This window comes from Spermophilus citellus (assembly GCF_964194105.1).
Source record: "Spermophilus citellus genome assembly, chromosome: 10".
NCBI lineage: Eukaryota > Metazoa > Chordata > Mammalia > Rodentia > Sciuridae > Spermophilus > Spermophilus citellus.
This window is the reverse complement of record NC_138197.1, coordinates 133,143,131-133,164,261: the sequence shown is the minus strand read 5'-3', so window position 1 is coordinate 133,164,261 and position 21,131 is coordinate 133,143,131. Positions and strand designations below refer to the sequence as shown.

The window sequence follows — 21,131 nt, the reverse complement described above, 5'->3', positions numbered from 1 at the left end:
AAGGGAAAGGAGCAAAAAGGTTTTAAGAGGATGAGGAGAAGAGGACCCCAGGCACAGTGCGCCGGGCGGGCAGTGGTGGGAGTGGGAGAGGGAGCCTGCCGGCTGGTGGGACTGCAGGGGGTGGCAGTGAGATTTAGCTGGCCAGGGCTGGCTCCACCTCCCCCTGTCCTGGGAACGGACCGCCAGGCCGAAGTTTGGGGAAAGCCTCTAGCTGCTGCTTCCCTGGGTCTTCCTCTCTCAGCCCGCGGGCCTGCAAGACCACTAGCCCCGCAGACCTCGCCCACCTCGGGCCCCTCAGACGCAGTCAACTGAGGCCGTCAAAACACGGAGACCCCCACACCGTTCGCTCTTCAGCCACGTACAGCCACTGTACCGCGTGGGTGCCGAGGGGTCAGCGCAGGGCGGGAGGGACTTTGCCACTATGTCCCCCAGGAGACCTTCTTTTGCTGGGATCAGAGGAGGAACTTCCCCTTAGAAACCAGGCGGAAGGTTCCCGGAAGACAGCAGCCCAGGCGACCTGGTGGAGGGGGAGGGCAAGGAAAGGGCGGTGACAGAATGCCAACGTCGCGTGAGGCGGCGGAGGAGGGGCGTCCGGACCTCGGAGCAGGGCCTGGAGAAGGTGGGCGCCGAGGGAAGGGGACGGGCAGCGCGGGACACGAGGCCCGAGGCTGCGAGGTGGTGCGGGACCCCGCGCACGGCCGGAGCCACGCAGCTCTGGGCGCGCCAGGTGGAGCAGGCAGCCGGGGGGTGGGCGGGGGCAGGCGCTCTGGCAGCGGGGGCGGGGCCAGGGGCCCGGAGGCGGTTCTGGGCGGGGCCAAGGCGGCGGGGGCGGGGCCGGGCGGGGCGCGGGCGCGCGCGGCGGTAGCGGCGCGCAGTGCGCTCGCCTCTGAGGGCTCGGCTGGCGGCGGGGACGGCGACGGCGACGCGCACAAAGGCGGATTGTGGCTTCACTGGTGCTCGCGGCGGGCGGCGTCGGGGCGGGGGCGGCGGGGCGCGCCGGGGGCCCCCGCGGGCGCGGCGCGGGCGATGAGCCGGGGCCCGGCATGGCCTCCGCGCGGCCGCCGGGCCGGGCCTGTGCCTCGGCGCCGCCCGCGGGGCTCCGGGCCGGGCCGCCCGCCCTCCCCGCCGCCGCCGCCGCGTCCCCGGAGCCTGCGGGCGGCGCCGAGGCCGAGGAGCGCTCGCTGCAGCACATGCTGCGCGCCATAGCGGAGGAGCGCGGCCGCCTGAGCCTGCGCCGCGAGGTCTGCGGCCTCGGTGAGTGGGCGGCGAGGCCAGCGGGGGCCGGCGGGGTCGCGAGCGTCGCCCGGTGCGCCTCCACACGGCTCTGCGGGCCGCGTTCCTGCTGTCCGCCTCCTTGCTGTCCACCTCCGTGTGTCTACACCTGGGTCCCTGCGTGTCCATCGCAGTGTCAGTGTGCCTCTGCAAGTCCATCTCAGTGTCTCTGCGTGTCTGTCTCTGCATGTCCCTCTCGGTGTTTCTGGGTGTCCCAATCTGCTCTCCTTCCCTGCATCTAGGTCTTTCCTGTGTCCCTGTGTCTCCAGCTCGGTTTTTGGTACCTCGAGTGCTCTGCACCTTTGTGTCCGCCTTCTTTTTCTGCTTCCCAGGTCATTTGATGTCTCCCTCTGTCCATTGGTATGTCTGTCCCATCTCGATTCTTCCTCTTGGTGGTTCTGCAAGTGGCCTTCCTTCTCCAGGAAGCCGTCCTGGGGGCTTCCGTGCTGCTGCAGGGAGTGAGATTTGGGGACACCCTTAGCCCGGCAGGCAGGGCAGTGGACGTCCCCAGCTCACATGGAGGGCCATGTCTCTGGCTTGCTGAGTCTTTGTCTGTACCTGCCTGGCCCTCTCCTCCAGCCACTCTGCCAGGGACCTGTTGGCCTCTGCACCCTGAACCCACTGGCTTGGCTCATGGATGGGGGATTGCTGCCTCTCTAGGTGGATCTGTTCTAAGAACCCTCGTCTTGCATCTGCCGGGTGGTGTGGGTGGGGATGCCTCTTATTGTTTGAAAAAGGGCCTGGGACTGCAGGTGTGGGTGGGGTCTGCTGGCCTGGCTGGGTGTGAGGTCATCCATACTGATGGATTGCGCCCCCCACCCCCAAGCCGGAAGGAGCCCCCTCCCCTGTAGTCTTGGTTTGTCATTTTCTCCATGAAAAGACCCCTCCCTCTCCAGGCAAGGAATGACTTCATTCCACATTGTCAGCAGCCCCTCACCCCACCCCTGCCTGGGCTGGGGATTTCTGAGGGGACAGTAGCCTTTCGCATTGTACCAGTGCCCTATTGGTTCACCTTTCTCAGACCCTGGGAGGGGATGCCTCCCCACTGAGGTCAGCAGCAGCAGGGGCCTCAGCAGGCCACGCCCTGGAGGCTGCGAGGAATCCTGTGAAGGCATTTTTTTTTAAGAGAGGGTGAGAGGGGGGGGGGACAGAGAGAGAGAGAATTTTAATATTTATTTTTTCTTAGTTCTCGGCGGACACAACATCTTCATTTGTATGTGGTGCTGAGGATCGAACCCGGGCCGCACGCATGCCAGGCGAGCGCGCTACCACTTGAGCCACATTCCCAGCCCCTGTGAAGGCTTTTTGTGGGAGGCAGGCTTAGCACCAGGCTTAGCTTCTCAGGGAGCAGGTCCCAGCCCAGTCTGTCCAGTGTGAGTGCTCTTCTTGATAGGGACTGGTGTAGTGGGGGTGACTTCTGAAGTGGGGACAGACAAGAACTGGTTTCAATGGTTTTGTCTCAGAAAAGGTGTCCAGATATGGGAAGATCCTTATTAATTCATTCAGCAAACATTCCCTGAGCACCTACTGTGTGTCAGCCTGGCAGACCCACCTGTCACCTGGCACAGAATGTCTGAACTAGGAGGGGTCTGAAGACCATCTGCTACAGGCCCTCAGCCCTGCAGGCTCAGCCACTCTAAGCAGCCCCTCCCCACTTAAAGCACTGCCCACCGTCGCCTTGACCTGTGAGCATCTCTCCCCTCTTAGATGTTCCCTGCCCCAAGGAGCCTGCAGTACCATCCCTCAAGAACAGCAGTGATGGCACCCAGCATTTACGAGGCTGTTGGTATGTGCAGGTGCTTTGTGTGTGTTCCGACAGTTTCATCCTGACACACTACTTAATGCCTTCGCCAAGTGGAAATATAAGCTCCGTGTCACCCATGAGTAGCCTTCCCAAGGACAGCAGGGAGGAAGTGGCACAGCTGACTGACCCCTGGCTAGTCTGATCCCACAGCCTCCTCCCACCCCACGTCCCCAGCCAGGCCTGCTGTGCTTACAGCTCACACCTTTACCTCGCGGTCTCCAGCGCCGTTACCAGCTCCTGAGCTCAGTCCCTGGCGCTCCTACCCCTGGGCTTTTTTGTGTGCTGTTGGCACAGACAGCTGCCCCTGCTCGTTTGCCTCCCGAGCGGCCCCCGTCTTCCTGTAGGTCTCAGCTCCAAGCTGCTGCTGGGACCTTCCTGGACCCGCAGACACTCCTGCTCTGCTGCTGCTCATTCTCTGTGCTGGACGGCCAGGAAGCCGAGGTGTTGAGTGTGTTATAACAGCTGTGGCATTGTAAGGGACTGTGGGACTGGCCCCGGAGACAGAGCAAGTGAGCTCCTCAGGGCAGTGTGAGTCTTATCAGTGCTTAACACGACAGAGCGAGTGCCCGATAGACACCTAGAGAACAAACACGAGGACTTTTGAACTGGCAAAGGAAGGGTGTGGATGACCAGGAGGCGGAGGCGGGACTCTGGGAGGGTCCACCTCTTTAAGTTTCATCTGAGAAATTTGATGTTCCTAGAGAAGAGAGCTTACCAGGGACATATACCAAAGCAGAGCAGAGCCTGATGTTGGTCCCGTCACCTGGAACATGGGAACCCACAACACCTGAGCGCTGCACGTGCACCAGGTGCTCCTTCAGCCTCTCACCTGTGGGGTCAGGATTATGGTTTTGTTCTTATGATTTTAAAATTCTGTTTCTGTTCTTTTCCTTTGGACTGCATTTTCTTATCCTCTCTTTACAGCTGTGACAACCTGTTAGATTTATGAATGGATTTACTCATTCTTTGTGGTACTGGGATTGAACGCAGGGCTTCACCCATGCAAAGCACACGCTCTGCTGCTGAGGTGCACTTCTGGCCCGCTCGAATGAATTTAAATCTCCCAGATTTAAAAAAACAAAACAGTTTGAGTTGTACATGGACCCAGTGCCTTTATTCACTTATTTTTGTGTGGTGCTGAGGATTGAACCTAGTGCCTTCCATGTGCCAGGCAGATGCTCTGCCACTGAGCCACAACCCTGGCCCAAATCGCCCAGATTTTGGTGGTGGGGTTTAATGAAAGCTTTGGTCACTCAGAGCTGGTTGTGGCCTCTGAGGCTGTTTGAAGGTGTCCAGGGAGTCTCTGGTGGAGCTGCTGTCATCTCCGAGTCAGTGTCTGTGAGATGGAACAAAGGTACGGGTCCCCACGCCGGGTCACTGCTGGCTCTTAGGATGAAAGGCACTGTGTAGCTGCTGGCTGACGTGACTCTCATTATGGTGGCCTCTGGTAGAAAGTCTTTCTTGAGGACTTGCTTTGTGCCAGGTGGGGCTGACCCCGGTCCCTGCTTGGTGAGAGGGCACTGTCCCTGGGGAGAGAAACCAGGTGTACAGGTGTCTGCTACTGAAGTAAAAACCCCGACGGAAGCAGCCAGGGCCGTGGCCACGCCCAGCAGGATTTTGATGTTGCTTCCACAGCAAACTTTTAGTTCCTGGTGGAAAATGAGCCCCTCTGGTGGCTGAGGTGCTTCTGTAGGGCTTCAGGGTCTCTGAGTGGGACTGATCCTGTGGTTCAGTGCCCAGGTGTGCAGTGCAGACATTTGAACCAAAGGTGGACAGATCCTGCCTCTTCTCCCAGGACGTGGGCCTCCTTCTGGGCTCTGAACAGCAGCCCAAGCACACCAGGCAGTGTGCGCTCTGGACCTGGCTGGGTGTGAGTCCTGAGAGGCTGGGACTGTTGGAGCAGTCCATGCCTGGCGTTTGGGGCTCACCTCTGTCAGGTGGCATAGGGTCCTCACCTCTTCTAGAGTGCTGCAGGTCTAAGGAGTGGGGTGTTTTGGTTTGTTGCTTGTTTGTTTTTGGTACTGGGGATTGAACCCAGCATGCTTTACCACTGGGCTACATTTCCAGTCTTTTTATTTTTTTGGGAGACGGTCTTGCTAACTTGCTGAGGGCCTCACTAAGTTGCCTAGACTGTCCTTATATTTGGAATCCTCCTGTCTCAGCTGCTGTCTCTGTCTCAGTCGCTGGGATTACTGGTGTGCACCACTGCTCCCAGCAAAGGAGTGTTTTGTGTTCATTCTTTTTTTTTGGTACTGGGGATTGAACTCAGGGGCACTTAACCACTGAGCCACATCCCCAGCTCTTTGTATTTTTTTACTTAGAGACGGGGATTCAGTCATCCTGTCTTTGCCTCCCCAGTTGCTGGGATTACAGCATGCACTACCGAACTTAGCCAGGAAATCGACCTTTTTGGTTTTTTTTTTTGGGGGGGGGTACTGGGGATTGAATGCAGGGGCTCTCAACCACTGAGCCACATCCCCAGCCCTATTTTGTATTTTATTTAGCGACAGGGCCTCACTGAGTTGCTTAGCAGCTTGATGTTGCTGAGGCTGGCTTTGAACTTGTGATCCTCCTGTCTCAGCCTTCCGAGCTGCTGGGATTACAGGCGTGGGCCACTGCGCCCGGCTGAGTTCATTCTTTTTTTTTTTTTTTTTTTCAATTTTTTCATAGTTGTGGATGGACATATTGCCTTTATTTTATTTGTGACTCTCATTATGGTGGCCTCTGGCATGCCTCACACATGCCAGGCAAGTGCTCTGCCATTGAGCTACAGCCCCAGCCCCTGGCTGTGTTCATTCTTTTTTTTTTTTCTGCATATATTTTTTTAGGTGGACACAGTATCTTTATTTTATTTTTATGTGGTGCTGAAGATGGAACCCAGTGCCTCATGCATGCCAGGCGAGCGCGTTACCACTTGGGCCACATCCCCAGCCCCTGTGTTCATTCTTTATACTTGGAATTAGTTTCTGAGGCAGGTCTCATTATACTCTTTGTCCCGACAGAACATAGCTTGGGAGGGGCTGTACTGTGCCCCCAGCCACAAGGGTAGAAAGTGCTGGGCGCTGCACAGAGCTGCAGGCTGCCCTTTCGTGTCCTCTGAGTGCCAGCTGCCCGGCCACTGATGGGCTGCCTGGCTGAGGAGGATCATGGAAGGGCCAGTAGAGTGTGAGCTCCCAGCCAGCTGGAGGGTCCCTGAACAGGGGCTGTGAGACCTGCCTGATATAGGAGCAGAGGCTCCGGTGGCTTAGGTGGCTGGAGGGGTCCCTGAGCGGTTAGACTGGGTGGGGCCCTGTGGGCCTGGTCTCAGGGAATTTTGCAGGTGTGCCTAGTGGGCCAGCCGTCAGCACAGACTCTGCCTGCCATGGGCCAGCTTCCCTGCACCTGCAGCTGTCCTTAAGTCCTGTTCCTGTGGAGGTAGGCTATGTCATTACCCCATCTGACAGGTGAGGAAGCTGAGGTTTAAGAGGAAAGTAACTCTTCAAGGTCACCATGCTGGGGGGCAGCAGATCTGGGATTCTAGCCAAGGCCTGTCAGGTGTGACCTGGAGAGGTCTCATGGAATAGGGTGCAGGAAATGGGGGCTGCCTTCCGGGGAGCACTGTCCTGGCTGCACCCACCATGTGCTGGGCCCCAAGAACCCCTTTGAATTGGGACAAGCCCTGTGTGTCCTTGGTAGCTGGGCACAAGTGTGGGTTTGGGGATTCAGCCAGAGCCATGGTGGAAGGGAATGCTGGGGTCCTGAATAAGCACAGTAGCCTTTGGACCTCGGTCTAGGGACATGGGATGCATAGAAGTGGCAGGTGGCAAGTGAGCTGTGGCAGGCACAGGCGCTCAGCCTGGCCCCAGCAGCCAGATGCAGTCTGCAGCTGTGGCTGTCGCTGTCCAGGATCAGCGCATCTGGCCCAGTGCCTGCACACAGAACCAAGTCCAGACTGCTTGGCTGTCATGGGGATGGGCTCCCTGGGTCTCTTGGGCCTCTGTGGCCCCAGCCCTGAGGCAGTTGCAGCTGGTTGGGGGCCAGCATGGTGGGGAGGAAGTGTGGCTGTTGGGAGTGGGAGCAGGGCCCCTTTCGGTTCCTGGGTCTATTTTAAGGCCTTGGGTTGCGGCTTCTTGGTTCCTGGGGCTGGTGCAGCCCAGGAGGCTCTCCTGAGGCAGAGACTCTGTGTCCTTCAGGATCCGAGGACTCTGGGCCTTGCACTCTAAAAAGGCAGGGCCACAGCCACAGGACATCTCTGCAGTCTGTGTCGGCCTCACCCAGCCTGGGACAGTGCTGTGCTGCTCTGCCTGGGTGCGTTTCCCCTTTGGGCCTTCCGCCTTCTGGCAGGGTGGGTGGACCCTGCCCCTGTCACTGGGCAGTGCAGGCATTGGCTCATCCACTGAGCAGGAGGCTGAGGAAGTGCTCCAAGCCGACTATCCTTAAAAAGTCTTAGGGCTGGGTTGTGGCTTCGTGGTAGAGCGTCTGCATAGCGTGTGTGAGGCACTGGGTTCAGTTCTCAGCCATCACTTAAAAAATAAATGAAATAAAAGTCCATTGACAACTAAACAAGAAATTTTAAAAAGTCTTTGAAACCCAAAGCCATTTTTTTACCAATTAAAAATGTTACATTATAGAACTTGGATAAAGAAGAGAGGGGAGAATGACCCACAGCGCCTTGCGCTCCAGCCTTTTCAGAGCCTTGCTTAGGAATACTTGATATTCTGTGCAGAAAATTTCTTAATCATGCTTTTTTACTTAAAATTCCTAAAACATTTTCATGTTGTTCAAACACCAAACATGATTTAAACTACTACACGGCCGTGGAGTGGATGTACTATGATTTATTTAATTGGTTTCGTCTTGTTGGAAGCTTAGTTGGATCCAGTTTTTTGCTGTTTTAATAACTTGTGACAGACCTCATTGTACGTGACAGGCTTCTATATGGTAGTGACCTGCGAGTCCTATTTCTTGGGGGCTGACATCTGACCCTCACAGTGTGGACAGATGTTTACCAAACTTAAGGAGAAGCTTATTTTTTTGGTACTGGGGATTGAACTCAGGGGTGCTTAACCACTGAGCCGTATCCCCAGCCCTTTTATTTATTTATTTTAAAAAATATTTTATTAGTTGTTGATGGGCCTTTATTTATTTATATGTGGGACTGAAAATTGAACCCAGTGCCTCACATATGATAGGCAAGTGCTCTACCACTGAGCCACAACCCCAGCCCCCCTTTTTATTTTTTATTTTGAGACTCTGTCTCTCTAAGTTACCAAGGGCCTCACTAAGGCTGGCTTTGAACTCATGACCCTCCTGCCTCAGCCTCCTGAGTCGCTGGGATTGCAGGCGTGGCCACCGCGCCACACTAAGGGGAAGCGTTTATGGTGACTGCAGACAGAGCGATGAGCTCCCCCCACGGTGGCAGAGCTGAGGGGGCCCAGCATCGGTCTGCTCACCTTGGAGGCCCCTGGGATTTCAGGCTTGCCCCTGCTTCCACAGGCAGAGGCCTCTGTTCCCAGCCAAGGAGAGGCGAGTCCAGAGCTGAGCCTCTGACCCAGGCCAGGCTGGCTCCACCAGTCCCTGCGTCCCATCTGCACTCCATGGCTGGCTGCTGCCCCTCCCACACCTCACGCCTCTTAGCCTTACTCTGGGCCACTAAGTGGGCAGCTTTGTAAATCGTACCCTAGTGAATGCTCAGGCCCGGGGAGGTAGGTGCTGACCCGTGATTTACAGGAGAGCTGAGTGGTGCTGCTGCTTGACCTTTCTGAGGAGGGCCAGGTTCACTGCCCAGTCCCTAAGCCCCGCTGTGGGTGGAGGCTGCGGGAAGGAGGCTGGTGTCTTGCTCATCCCAGGGGCTGGGCTGTCCTCCCAGGTTCTGGACAGGTAGAGACAGTAAGTGCCCCAGAGCTGTCTTAAACCTGACTTTGAAGACTCTTCAGGCATGTTCTGACCAGACGTGATCTCCCCAAAGGCCCCAGATGTCCCTCCTCTAGGCCTGCCCAGGGTGCTCGCTGTGTTGCTCTTGACCCCAGGACTGTGCTTGCTTGGTTCACTTACAGCCTGAGCCCCAGCTCCCTGGCCAGCCTGCGTGCCTTGGTGTACCCACTTAGTGCCGTACCTCTTGCTTCCATGTCTGGGCCACACTCCCTGCCCCCATGTCAGGGCACCTTCGCCAAGGATGACCAGGAACTTTAGAACTAGGATTCCCACTCCTTTGCCCACCTGGACATCTGAGTTAGACCCTCTGGGGCCTGAGTCTGTGGTGGTGATATGTTCCCTTCATGACTGGGGCACCAGCCAGGGTCAGTGGCCACTGACCTGTCCAGTCACCACCCCTTGCCCATTTTATAGATGGACACCAAAGCTCATAACGGAGGGAGCTGGCTGTCACACCTCCCCCAGTGCAGTTACCCCGCCTTCCTGTAGCGAGTGACATGGCTTAACTCCCAGCCAGTGCTCACGGATCCACCTGGGCCAGCTGACTGCATCCCAGCAGCATGGACCTCAGTGTCCTCACCCTAGTGTTTGGCAGGAGTGGGTGGCCAGGTCATGCTCTGCAGAGGTGGGCCTCACACCCAGAGGCCTCTGCCCGTAGGAAGACAGGTTCCTGTGGGGTACAGATTAATTGCTCCGCCCATCAAGTGGGGAGGCAGTAGCCAGCCTGCCTGACTGTCCTGTCCTGGGAGGCCTGGTGGGACCTTGCCCCACCTGGGGGCACAGGGTGACCTTGGCAACTTGCTCCTCATCTCCTTCTTTTGGCTCATGCAGCAGAATGCCCTCTGGACTCCGGTCCGTCCTGGAGGAGCTGGAGAGAGCAGGGAAAGCATCTCAGAATGTCCTTAGTAGGGACATGTAGGGAGGCTCCAAGGGGACCCTGACTGGCACAAAAGGGATGTCCCGAGTCATGTTCCTGCCTTGACCCCTCCCTCCTGCAGCCCACTGCACAGGTGGAGCTTCTTGAACTCACTGCAGCCTTGGGGCAGGCTGGAGGCAGGTTTCAAGGGTTCCCCTCCCGGAGCTGGACTGTGGGTGGTGTCTGCTGATGGTGGGTTCTGGAGCCCAGGGCTCATTTGGGTTCACAGGGTTGGGGCACCAGCTGGTGGAGGACCCTTTGTGCAGTCCAGGCTTGGAGAAGAGAGACAGCACTCCCCCTGGGGGACCCCTCTTTCTAAAAATACCTTTTATCTGGCAGGATGTAAGACAGACACCAGCTTGCTTGAGTTTTTAAAATGATTTTTCTCCCATCGAATGACCAGTGTACACCTGAAGGATGTCTGTGACCATAAAAAGGAGGGCCTTGTTTTTGCTTCCTTGACTTGTAGTGGAAGTTCCGATGCTGTCAGTATGGAAACCATTTGGATGTGCTCTGACTGTTGCAAAGTGATTTTCCTGCTTGGGACATAGCTGTGGACAGAGAGGAAGAAAAGCAGAATACCAAACGTGTGTGTGTGTGTGTGTGTGTGTGTGTGTGTGTGTGTGTGTGTGGTGAAGCATGGATTTCCCATATAGATAGAGGGAAAACCCCAACTTGTATAAAGTGCTGTCTTCTCTGCACTCTCATTTGTCCTCATGGCAGAGTGCAGGGTGCTGGCCCACTTCACAGGGGACAGAGGCTTAGGAGAAGGAGGTCCTGAGTTGGGGCCCTGACCGTGGCTTCCAGTTTTTTCTAAAACATGGCTACACAGGCACCTTTGCAACAACCCCCTCACAAGATCTTTGTGTGCTGCTGTCTCACCTCTGTGGCTTCTGCCCATTGCACGTTCTCCTTCAGTGTCCCTGGTCACTGTTGCCTGTCTCATGGGTCCAAAGGCCCTAGCCTGAAGGTGCACTGCTAAGTTAGAGCTGGCCCTGCCTCCAGGAGCCTGCAGCTTACCGGAGAGGGCAGTACAGGTTGGTAGAGGGTGGTTATTCAGTGTGTTCTGTCCACATCTCAGGACCTATACAGACACTCCCCAGACCTCCAGCCCCCACTGCCAATGTAGGAGACAAACAGTGTTGCTTCTTCCCATCCTGAGATCGCGGCTCAGGTCCCAGCAACACGAGGCAGATTCATAAGAGAAGAGCACGCAGTTCAGTTTAGTCTAAGTTCTACACACATGGAGCCTTCACAAGGAAATGAAACCTGGAAGGATGGAGTGATCCTGTGTCTTTTTTCTTTTTTTGGTAGATTGAACCCAGGGGGCTCTACCACTGAGCTGCACTGCCATCTTTTTGTTTACTTTTTAAATTTTGAGACAGGATCACTGTGTTGCTGAGACTGGCCTGGGACTTGGAATCCTGATCAGCCTCCTGGATATGGGGTGACAGGCATGCACCACTGCGCCCAGCTTGACCCTGTGATTTTCACTGCTAGGAGTGGTGGGGAGGTGGGCCGCCATGGAGAACTGTGCTTGGATAAAGAGGTGCTCTAATGCTGCTAAACTGCCGGCACTCCCCAGGGCCTGGCCCGGACTTCTCTGTCCGTGTCTGTGAAGATAGGGACGTTCCTTTCCTCTGGGTTTAGGGAGTCACCTCTTGGGTGAGGGTCTTTGACCTGCTTCAGGGAAGGTCAGAGCATCTTTCCTAGTTGTGTGCCTGCTTCAGGGGAAGAGGGTGAGGGAGGCCATATGTGTCCTGAACCCTGTCACCAACTGCTTTGGACATCTGTCCCCACCTGAAGGATCCACTGGTTCCTCCCACTCAGCCTGCTCCAGGTGACTCACTGCTCGGCCCCCGGCTTGCTGCCCTCCTCTCCCCTGTGCCCAGCCACGGCCAGCCCCACCTGCGCAGTCCCCAGACAGTGGCTGCTCTTGACTGTCACCCCTGTTGTTCACACCTTCGGTGACCTCTGAATGCCTACACAGCAGAAAGTCCAAGACGCTTCCAGCCGGAGCCACAGCGACACGGCTCTTGGCTTCCTGAGGCCCCTGCCCTGCTGTCCCGTGTCTGAAGTTGCCGTCCTTGCCCTGTCAGGGGACCTTGCGCTCACCTCACGGGCCCTTCTCTGTCCCTGTGGCCTTTTCCTGACATCCGCTGGAGTTGGCTCCCGCCCTCTTTGCAGGATCCCTGCTGCCCGTTTTGTGTGGCATGGACCCCTTGCTCACCCACCTGAGCTCCCCTTCAGGGCAGGGTTGGTGCTGGCTGTGGGCCTGTGTGGAGTGGGTGATGCCCAAGACAGCCCCACAGGGCAGAGGAAGCTGCCATGGGCATGTCAGGCAGTGGGCTGGTGGAGGGGCTCCACTGAGTGGGGAGAGTGGCCAAGTCTTTGGGAGGTGGCCCTTGAGTGGGGCCTTCCCACAAGGACCCACCTGAGCAGGGCAAGAGAAAGGTCTGAAATTCATTTGCTGTGCTACTTTGGGGAAATCACTGCAGCTCTCTGGGCTGAGTAGAACTGATCACTGCTCTTTCTCTCCCCAGGAGGCAGTGAGGGGCAGACCTAGAGCCCGCGGGCACCACAGAAGCTGCCTGTGACAGCAGGCCTGTGGGGGAGGCCCTTTCCCCAGCTCTGGGTATCCTCTTATGCCAACGCTGTCAGTGTCAGCAGTTGACGTGGGTCACTGCTTCTGGCCCGGGCTCAAGGACACCTGCTTAACTGCTTAAAATGGTGCCACATGCTTAAAGCACCCTTGGCAATCAGGGCCAGTTGCTCAGGCGGTCAGTGCCACATGCGTGTCTAGGTTCAGAGACAAGGGAGACGAGGGGAGGAAGGACGCCTGGCCCACGGCATGGAGCTAAGACCTGCTGCCCCCTTCTGTGAAGAGCTGTGGCTTCGCCTCGGGCCCCACTGTCCGCAGGTCCGCCTTGCAGACCCAGGGGAAGAGGGCTGCCGCAGTGCCAGGAAGGGGGCTGGGGAGCAGCTCCCGCTGTCTGGCAGCTCAGAAGTCCCCCTGCAGCAGGCCCTCACTGAGGTCACCTTCCTCCAGGCCGTGGCGGGAGGCTCTGCGCCGGGATCCTCACCTGAGCCCCAGGCAGCCAACGCTTTCCCAGAGCCTCCTCCCCCTGCCCAGGTGCGTGGGCAGCACACCACACCTCTTCCTGTGGGCACCCTGAGTTGGGGGTCACCCTGCAGGCACACAGAGCCAGTGAGACTTGGGAGGAGGCTCTGGTTCAGGGTAACACAGCAACAGTGGGTGTGGGACCCAGTTCCCTTGGCCTGGCTCACACAGGTCCATTTCTCCAGGAAGAGGTGTGGCCGCCCTTCCTGCTGTGTGGCCGGTCTTGGTCCAGTGCACGAGGAGGACCAGCCCCTGGTGTCCAGCAGGGGAGGCTGTGGAGTGAGGCTGAGGGGTAGAGGATCTGGGCTTGCGGGGCCTTTCCAGGGGAGTCGCTCCACAGAGCGCCGGGGATCGAGCAAGGGACTAAGGCAGCGAGGTCCAGGGGCTAGCTCGAGAAGGGCCACCTGGTGCTGAGGTGGGACTGCGTGCCTCTGTCGAGCCCAAGAGGGGGTAGGCTAGATGACCTCGAAGTAGGACAGCTGAAGGGTCCCATGGGTTCTTGGGGTCTGTGTAGGCGCCCTGGGCTCTTACCCCTCAATCTGGGAGGCACGTCCTCAGCTTTGCATCTGAGCCCACGGGGAGTGCCCTGTACGTGTTACCTGGAGCTGGGAACCTGCAGGAGCTAGCGTAGGGCACGTGTGGATGCGACGAGGGCTCATGGCCATGTGGACCAGTCTGGCTCTAGCCCAGAGCTGGTGAGTGCAGGAGGTGGGTGCGCTCCCCAGCAGGTGCAGAGCTCCTGGGCCTGGGTGCCCCCTGCCCTCTGTGCTACCTGGGCTGCCTGGTAGCTGGCTGCAGATGTGGGCTCTGGGCTTCCTGGGCTGGTGACTCCCGCGGGCCACGTAGTGCCTGGAGGAAGGGAACAGTGCCAACTGGTCGGCAGTTGGGGAGGGAGCCGTGAGCATGTGTGTGTCCGCCCGGCAGGGCTCTTGCTGCTGCCTACTGTCTGGGACAGGTGCCTCTGAGTGTCAGTGTCAGCCCAAGGCAGACTCAGGAGAGCATGTGGCAGCTTGTCAGTCTCAGAGCCACTTGCCATATCCGAGAGGCAGCAGTTAGCAGTTTGGATCTGGCTGCAGTGGTGTTGAGCTCGTGGCTGGGAGGAGGATGTAGAGCTGCCGACCCGACCCAGGAGCTATGCTCAGGAAAGGCTGCGCGGGCTGCGGGCCGGCTGGGCAGCCAGGTGGCGGGTGCAGGATGGTGCTGAGTGTCCAGGAGGTTTTGCAGGCACTGCTACTAAGGAGGGAGTACAGAGTCCACTCTGTGGACACTATGATTGGTGACTGCCCATGACTGCCCTGGTAGAAGCCCCTCCGCCTGAAAGGGATCTTGAGGTCCTGGGGACTCGCTGGGTAGCCTGGCCTCCGAGCTGGGTTTTCTTAGCAGTGGAATGGGTCAGCAGGGCGGTCACAGTGCTGCACTGGAGTTGAGAGTGAGGCTGCTGCTCACCTGCCGCAGTGAGTCAGCCTTCCCAAGTGCCCTGAACCTACAGTCCCATCTTTGTTTGTTCCACATCCACTGGCTTCCTGTTGCAGGCTTCCCTGTGCCGGGGACCAGGACACCCTGTTCAGCAAGCTGTAAGGACCCTGACAGACAGGTTGGAGCCAGCAGGACGTGGCCTCGAGCCTGGAATGTGGCCTTGAGGGCAGCTGCAGGTTATGGGCTGGTCCTGTCATCACACAGGGGACTCAAGCCTGGGCCTGCTTCCTCCTCAGATGAGTGAAGGTCACAAGGGGCAAGGAAGCCCTGGGTGGGCGCTCACAAGGGAGCAGATGCTTGGGGACAGGGGGCCTATGGCACACTTGCAGGGCACAGTTGCGTCGAGAAGCCTGGCATGGGGTGGGTGGTGGGAAGGCTCCCGCCAGTGTCAGCTGACCCCCAAAGGCTGTGCCAGACAGAGACCTGCTGGGCATTTGGTCAGGGAGGAAGGACCCAGGCTGGCTTCAGCCTCAGCAGACCTGGGGGTCTGGAGAGCCTGGCTAGTCTGGTGAAGAAGCCTGGACTTTTTCCCAAAAAAGATGGGGAGCCGGGCAGGGTTTTTTTTTATTATTATTATTATTAGTTGTCCGCAGGCAGGGTTTTGAGGCCTGTCTGCCTCCTTGCGTCATTGAAAGCCCTTGGGCCAGGCCCTCGGGATTGCTCACATGGGGACCCGACTGACCAGTTCTTCCTCCAAAGGCCTCAGCAAGCCAGCCTGGCCCCTCTGTGGGCAGCTCTTTTGTCTTTTGTTCCACAGGGAGGGAGGGGTCCCTGAGCAGGAGAGGCATAGCTGATGAAGGGCTCATTGAGGGGCCACAGAGGCCTATTCATCCTGCTCCACCGTGGCAGCGTGGGGAAGCTCTAGAGGGTCAGAGGCTGCCTTGCACTCGTCCCCAGAGATCAGCTGACTCCCCACCTTGGGAGTGGCCAGAGTTGAACAGTCTGCAGCCAGGCACGTGCACTCCCAGGGGCCCTTCACCCAGGCGTTTGCAGGCCACAACAGAGACACCGCACCAGACCTCTCAGGTTCCCCAAGCCACAGACCTCGCCAAGAGGTCTTCGAGTCCCTCCAGCTCTGGTTCTCACACGTCCTTGCTCCGGGGCTTTTTGTCCTATCCTCTCCTGGTCTGGCATTCCTGCAGGTGGACCTTGAACGCTGACCTGTCCCTGTCCTGCATTTGCGTCTCTGCTGAGCTGTGCTCCTGGCTGGGCCAGGTGTGCGCTGCCCTCCTGCTCTGGCTGCACTGCTTAGTGGTGAACATGCTCCAGGGGAGTTCTGGGAGGACAGAGCTTCTGCCCAGCCTCCTCACCCTCACCCTAGCCCTAACCCTGCCAGCAGCTGTGGGAGTGCTGGGCTCAGGGTCCAGCTGGAGCCACTGTGTCCCCAGGCAGCCTCCCACTTCTGCAGTGTAGACCTGTGGGACCAAGAAGGAAGTTTGGCATGGCGTCTGCACAGGGAAGGTGTGAGTCTGTGCTGCAGGTTATCTGGAACCAGGAGAGAGGTGGGCCTGCCACTCACATGAACCACGGGGCCTATGACATGCCCCCCTCAGTCTCAGTTCCATGCACTGCCACCACTGCCCGAGCAGTTTTCCAGTTAGCTACATGGTTATTAGATGCAGCTAACAGCTTGATCTTTTGGTTACCTTTGGAATAGGTAAATGTGCCAAGGCGCAGAATTCAAAAGGTGTAAGAAAACTCAAAATGAGAAAACCAAGTCTCCCGTCTCCCTGGTTCTGTCTCCACAGGCAGCAATGACGCTAAGGATGCCTGAAATGCTACCCTGGGTTGGGGGGGCTTTGGTGTATCAGCTGATTTAAACTCTGGGCTGCTCCAGAGTGGGGGACCACTGTGACCACCAGTTTGCCGGTCAGGACATGGTGTCAGGACTGTATCGGCCCTAGCGGCAGCCAGACCTGCAGGGGCCCGAGGTGCCCACAGGCTGCCCCAGCTCTCCGGCCTCCCTCCTGCTCTCTCCAGCCTCCAGTCCCACCTTCCAGGCCTGCCTGGTGCGTCACCTGTGCTTATGTCATTTTAGACTCTTTTCTTTAACTTTAAAGGCCTCTAATATTGGTCTGCCCCACTTTTTTGTGTCTGAGGGCTGGGGGGGGGCTGGCATGAAGCTAGGGCCTCATGCACCCTGGGCAAGGGCTCCACCACTGAGTGTCAGCCAGCCCTGAGCATCTGATGTGTGCCCATTGTCCCCATAGATGTTTTACCAGTGAATGTCCCCATTGCAGGACAGGATGTCCCTGGTCCTACTTGAGACCTGTCAGGCAGTCTTGTCTTTGCAGATCCGACAGGTAGACAACACATGGTGTAGTTCACGTGTCTGTGTGAAGGTGAGCTGCTTTTCATGTTGTGAAGGCCAGTGTCCACTGTTTTCTTATGCAGTGCACAGAACTCCGATTGTGTTAAGGTTGGCCCTTGTTCAGGAGCCACTTCTCTGCCAGCGTGGGGTTGGTTTTTGCTTGCTGTGCAGAGGTGCGTGGAGGTACATGTGTCTTCTTCCCCTGTAGGGACTAGTTTTTATGTAGTTTGGATTATTGTTCTTTTTTTTTCTTTTTCATATTTTTATTGGTGCATAATAGTGGTGTGTTTGTTGTTGCATATTTGTAATTTTATTTTTTATTTGCCATATTTTTTATTTGCCATTCTTTTGTGTTCTACTTCGAAAGGCTTTTCCTTCTCTGAAAAAATTAAAAATTCATGTTTTCTCTTTTTTCCTTTCCTGTTGAAAGTTTTGATCTTGGCTTCCTGAGAAGCTGTGCTGTGGTCCTGCCCGGATCCATCCACTCGTGTGCTGGCCACCGTGCTTTCCTCCGTCCCTCAGCCCGTCTTGTGTGCTACTCCGGGTTAGGAACATTTACTGTTTCCTAAAGACCCTGTGGTAGGAACTGAGCCCACAGCAGTGAGCGCAACAGCCCACGGGGAAAAACACCGCGGCCCGCGCCACAGGTCCAGCCGGGCGTTCCAAGGCCCTGGCTTGGGTGGCAGGTCTTGGCACTATGGCCCAGGACAGTCTCAGCTCTTGCCCTTTTTTCCTTTGTGGTATGGGCACTGACCCCAGAGCATTTTACCAGTGAGCTCTGTCCCCAGGGCTTTTCATTTTGAGAGACAGAATCTCAAGGAGCTGTCCAGGCTGGCCTGGTGTCTCCCTTCTGAGGAGCTGGGACTGCCATGCAGTCCTTTATGTATCATGTGGCTGACTTTGTAGTTGCGATAGGACCGTGTGCCTGCAGAGCCTAAGGTGTTTTCTATTTGGATCTTGCAGGAAAGGCTGGGGACTCCTGTACAGAAGACATGGGTGGAATGCCTCTTGTGTTAGATGCTGACAAGTCCCACGGGGAAAGGCCAGAAGCCGGATGCCGTGCGGTGGCGATTCAGAGGGGGAAGTTTCAGAAGGTGGTGATCCTGTACACAGCCTGGAGCGAGTGGGGAGGCCGAGCTGAGGCCTGGGTCACGTTCTCACAGTGGGGCAGGTGTAATGGCAGGGTGGAGATGTGTCATTTTGGCGCCGTGCTTGGATCATGTTTGAAAACAGAATCAGTGAAGCCATACAGCTTGCCAGGTCTGAGGGTTCCACGGGCGAAAAGCAGTGGCAAAAACGGATGGTCTGTGAATTGGCAAATCTGCCCAAGAGAATGGCGACGGGAAGGTTTCTGCCGGAGCTGGGGTCAGCGTCTGATATCAGAGACAGAAGCCAGGGGAGGATCTGGGGTGAGCCTCAAATGTGTGAGGGTTCTTGAAGTTGCAAGTGGCAGGACTCACCTTGTAAGACTTAGAGGAGGGGGAAACTTACCGGCAAACCTCACTGGCTGAGGCTGGAAACGGAGCACCAGCTCCAGGTGCAAGGCTTCCTCTGCCTCCAGCCCCTCCTCCACAGCTCTCCGGCCTGTTCTCCCCTTTTTTATTTTCTACTTTCAGACAGGGTCTTGCTAAGTTGTTGAGGCTGGCTTCGAGCCTGCGATCCCCCTGCCTTAGCCTGCGAGTTGTTGGGGTAACAGCCTGGCTGTCTAGGATGTCGTGACATGACGAGAAGCCCCACAGAACTCTCCTGGATTCTCCTGGCTGTACTGGCTTTGAACACTGTCTGCGTGTCTCTCGGGTAGAGTGCCTGCCTAGTGTGTGCCAGGCCCAGGTTCCATTCCCAGCGCCACAAAACCAAACCAGACCAGCCATTCTCTCAGCGTGTTAAATGAACAGATCAAATTAGACAGAGTTGCTCCCCTGTGACTTGAGGGTTCCCGGCTGAGAATGTGGTGGGCCTTTTCATCTGTTCAGGTCCTTCTGTTTTAGATTCTGAAGAACAGAAGCCCCGTCCCCCTCCACCAGGAGAGTTGGCTCTGGCGCTCTGTTCCCTGCGTGTTCTGGCGACGCTGCGCCTGGTGCTGGTGCTGCCGTCGATGGCTGGTCTTTCAGCTTCCCCGCCTGTGTCCTCCAGGGCAGCTGCTCACTGCGTCACACCGTCCATAGTGACGTGGCTTTTCGCCCCAGTTGCTGTTGTTCTCAGAACGTTTTTGTTGCCTGATGGTAATGTCCAACATCTTCAGAACAATGCTGATAATAGTGGACTGTGATGACCAATTTGTTTCTAACTCTGGAAGTTAAGATATATCAGTTTAAGGAAGTATCTGTTTATAGAAATAAACAGATTTTATGGAGGCTATTTTTAAAATTTTTAAATTATTACTTAGTATTTTTACTTGTGATATTGGGGATGGAACCCAAGGCCTTGCACATGTTAGACAAGTGCCTTCCCACTGATCTATGTCCCCAGCTTTTTATTTTATTTTGAGGCAGGGCTTTGCTAACTTGTCCAGGCTGGCCTTGAACTGTGATCCTTCTGCCTCAGCCTCTCGAGTTGCTGGGATCACAGGTGTGCACCACGCCCAGCAGACTATTTTTTAAAAATCAACAATGGGTATTGAGTTTCATTGAGTGGTCTTGGCCCAGCCTCTGTGAGATAATCGTGTGTTATTTCTCTTTTGAGTCATAAATAGATAGAAATATATATAATACTTTTCCTAATATTGGGCCATCTTTGTATTACTGACTAAATCCTGTTTGGCCATTAGCATATATTTTAATAGATTTATGGACTCTGTTTAGTACTGTATGTAAAAATTTTTTTAAAACTATTTATTTTTTAGTTGTAGTTGGACACAATACCTTTATTTTTTTGTGGTGCTGAGGATCGAACCCAGGGCCTTGCACGTGCCAAGCAAGCGCTATTCTGCTGAGCCACAACCCCAGCCCCTGTATGTAAAGTCTTTATGTTGATATCCTGAGATCCGGGATATTAATGTGTAATCGTACCTGAGAGAGAGTGTGGGTTATCTTTGGGGTTGATATTATCAACTAGAATTTGCCAGTTAAAAAGAATTCGCAAGTTTCTGAGGCTCTGAAAGTGTGTGTGTGTGTGGCTCTGGACGGTCTGAGACCCGATGGAATCGCTCTCTCGGGGACACCTCGTGGCTGCTGCTCCAGTGTCCTCCAGCAGAGTGTGGTGAGTCTTTTCCCCCCTGAATACACGGCCATCCTTTCTGATGGCCTTAGCACAGCTGGCTGGAACCTTGTGGGTTAGTGGTCCAGATGGGCCTGGGAGAGTTCTCAGGCAGTGCTCCTCAGACCCAAAGGGTCCAGCTGGTAGAAAGCAGCCCAGTGGTTAACATAGCCACGGAGTGGTTGTCTGTCCAGGAGCGCTCACCGGCCTGTGCTCTGCCCAGCCCCTCCTGCGCTCTCCCCGCTCTCCCTGGAGGCTTGCTGGCGGTGCTGGGTCAGCAGTGTGGGCCAAGTCTGTTCTCGCTCCTGGTCTAACGGAGCCTCTGCAGCCTGCGCTAGCATTGTGAAAAGCCCTGAGAGGTGCAGAGGTCCCTTTCTGGTCAGGTACACTTGAGGGGTCTCTCTATGGGACATGATTGGTGCTTACTTGGCATTCTGTGGGAAGTGGCCCCCACAGCACCCATGGACAAGGCAGGTGTCCTCCTGGCTGGCCTGAGAGGCCCACTGTGAGCCACCCCCATGTGTTGTGTTGGGAGGGCAGGGCTGGGACTCAGTGGGGGCTGCCTGGACAGTCTGCCTTCCCAGTCGTTCAGCCTGCAGTGCCATGTGTGGGCCTGGGAAGCACATGTCTGCCACACTTCAGGTCCCAGCTCTGAATCTCCCCCGAGTCCCTCCATTCCCAGGTTGCTTTATCTCTGGAATGAAGACCGAGTTTCTGTTGGGCCCAGGGCCTCCCCATAATGTTGCCTCGAGGGTGCAGCGATTGACAGGAGTCCCGCCAGCCACTGTCACTGCTCTGCCTTCCTCACACCAGTCCTGCTGAGCAGCTAGGCTCCCTGTCCCCCGCTCAGTGTCCTGCGGGATGAGACAGCACCAGCAGAGAGCACCCCAGATGAGGGAGGCCTGGCAGCATGCCCCGCTATGAGCCTCGCCCACTCCTCCCTGAGCTGCTGGTCTGTGGGGGGCCTGCAGGTCTGTGATCCAGCGAGCAACTCGGGCAGGCCCCTGGCTGGGGTGGGGGGCACAGCTGGGCTGGTGTTCCCAGCTGGAGCTGGCAGGGTCAGTCCTGATGCAGCCAGTACTTGTTGCTCATGGACTCTGTGTTTGTGAATTTGCCCCTTTGC

General features: G+C 56.6%; 1 protein-coding gene across 2 annotated transcripts in view; it reads left to right on the top strand.

Moving 5' to 3' along the window:
• The first annotated feature begins 963 nt into the window (after positions 1 to 963).
• Positions 964 to 21,131, top strand: part of KIAA0930 — a 36,435-nt gene continuing 16,267 nt past the window's right edge. Inside the window, exon 1 of one of the 2 annotated variants that reach the window (XM_081309232.1) lies at positions 964 to 1,254. In XM_081309232.1, the coding sequence (XP_081165358.1) occupies positions 1,044 to 1,254 (211 nt within the window). In that variant the 5' untranslated portion in view covers positions 964 to 1,043. The remainder of the gene's footprint in view (positions 1,255 to 21,131) is intronic. The other variant, XM_081309231.1, reaches the window with a different exon arrangement.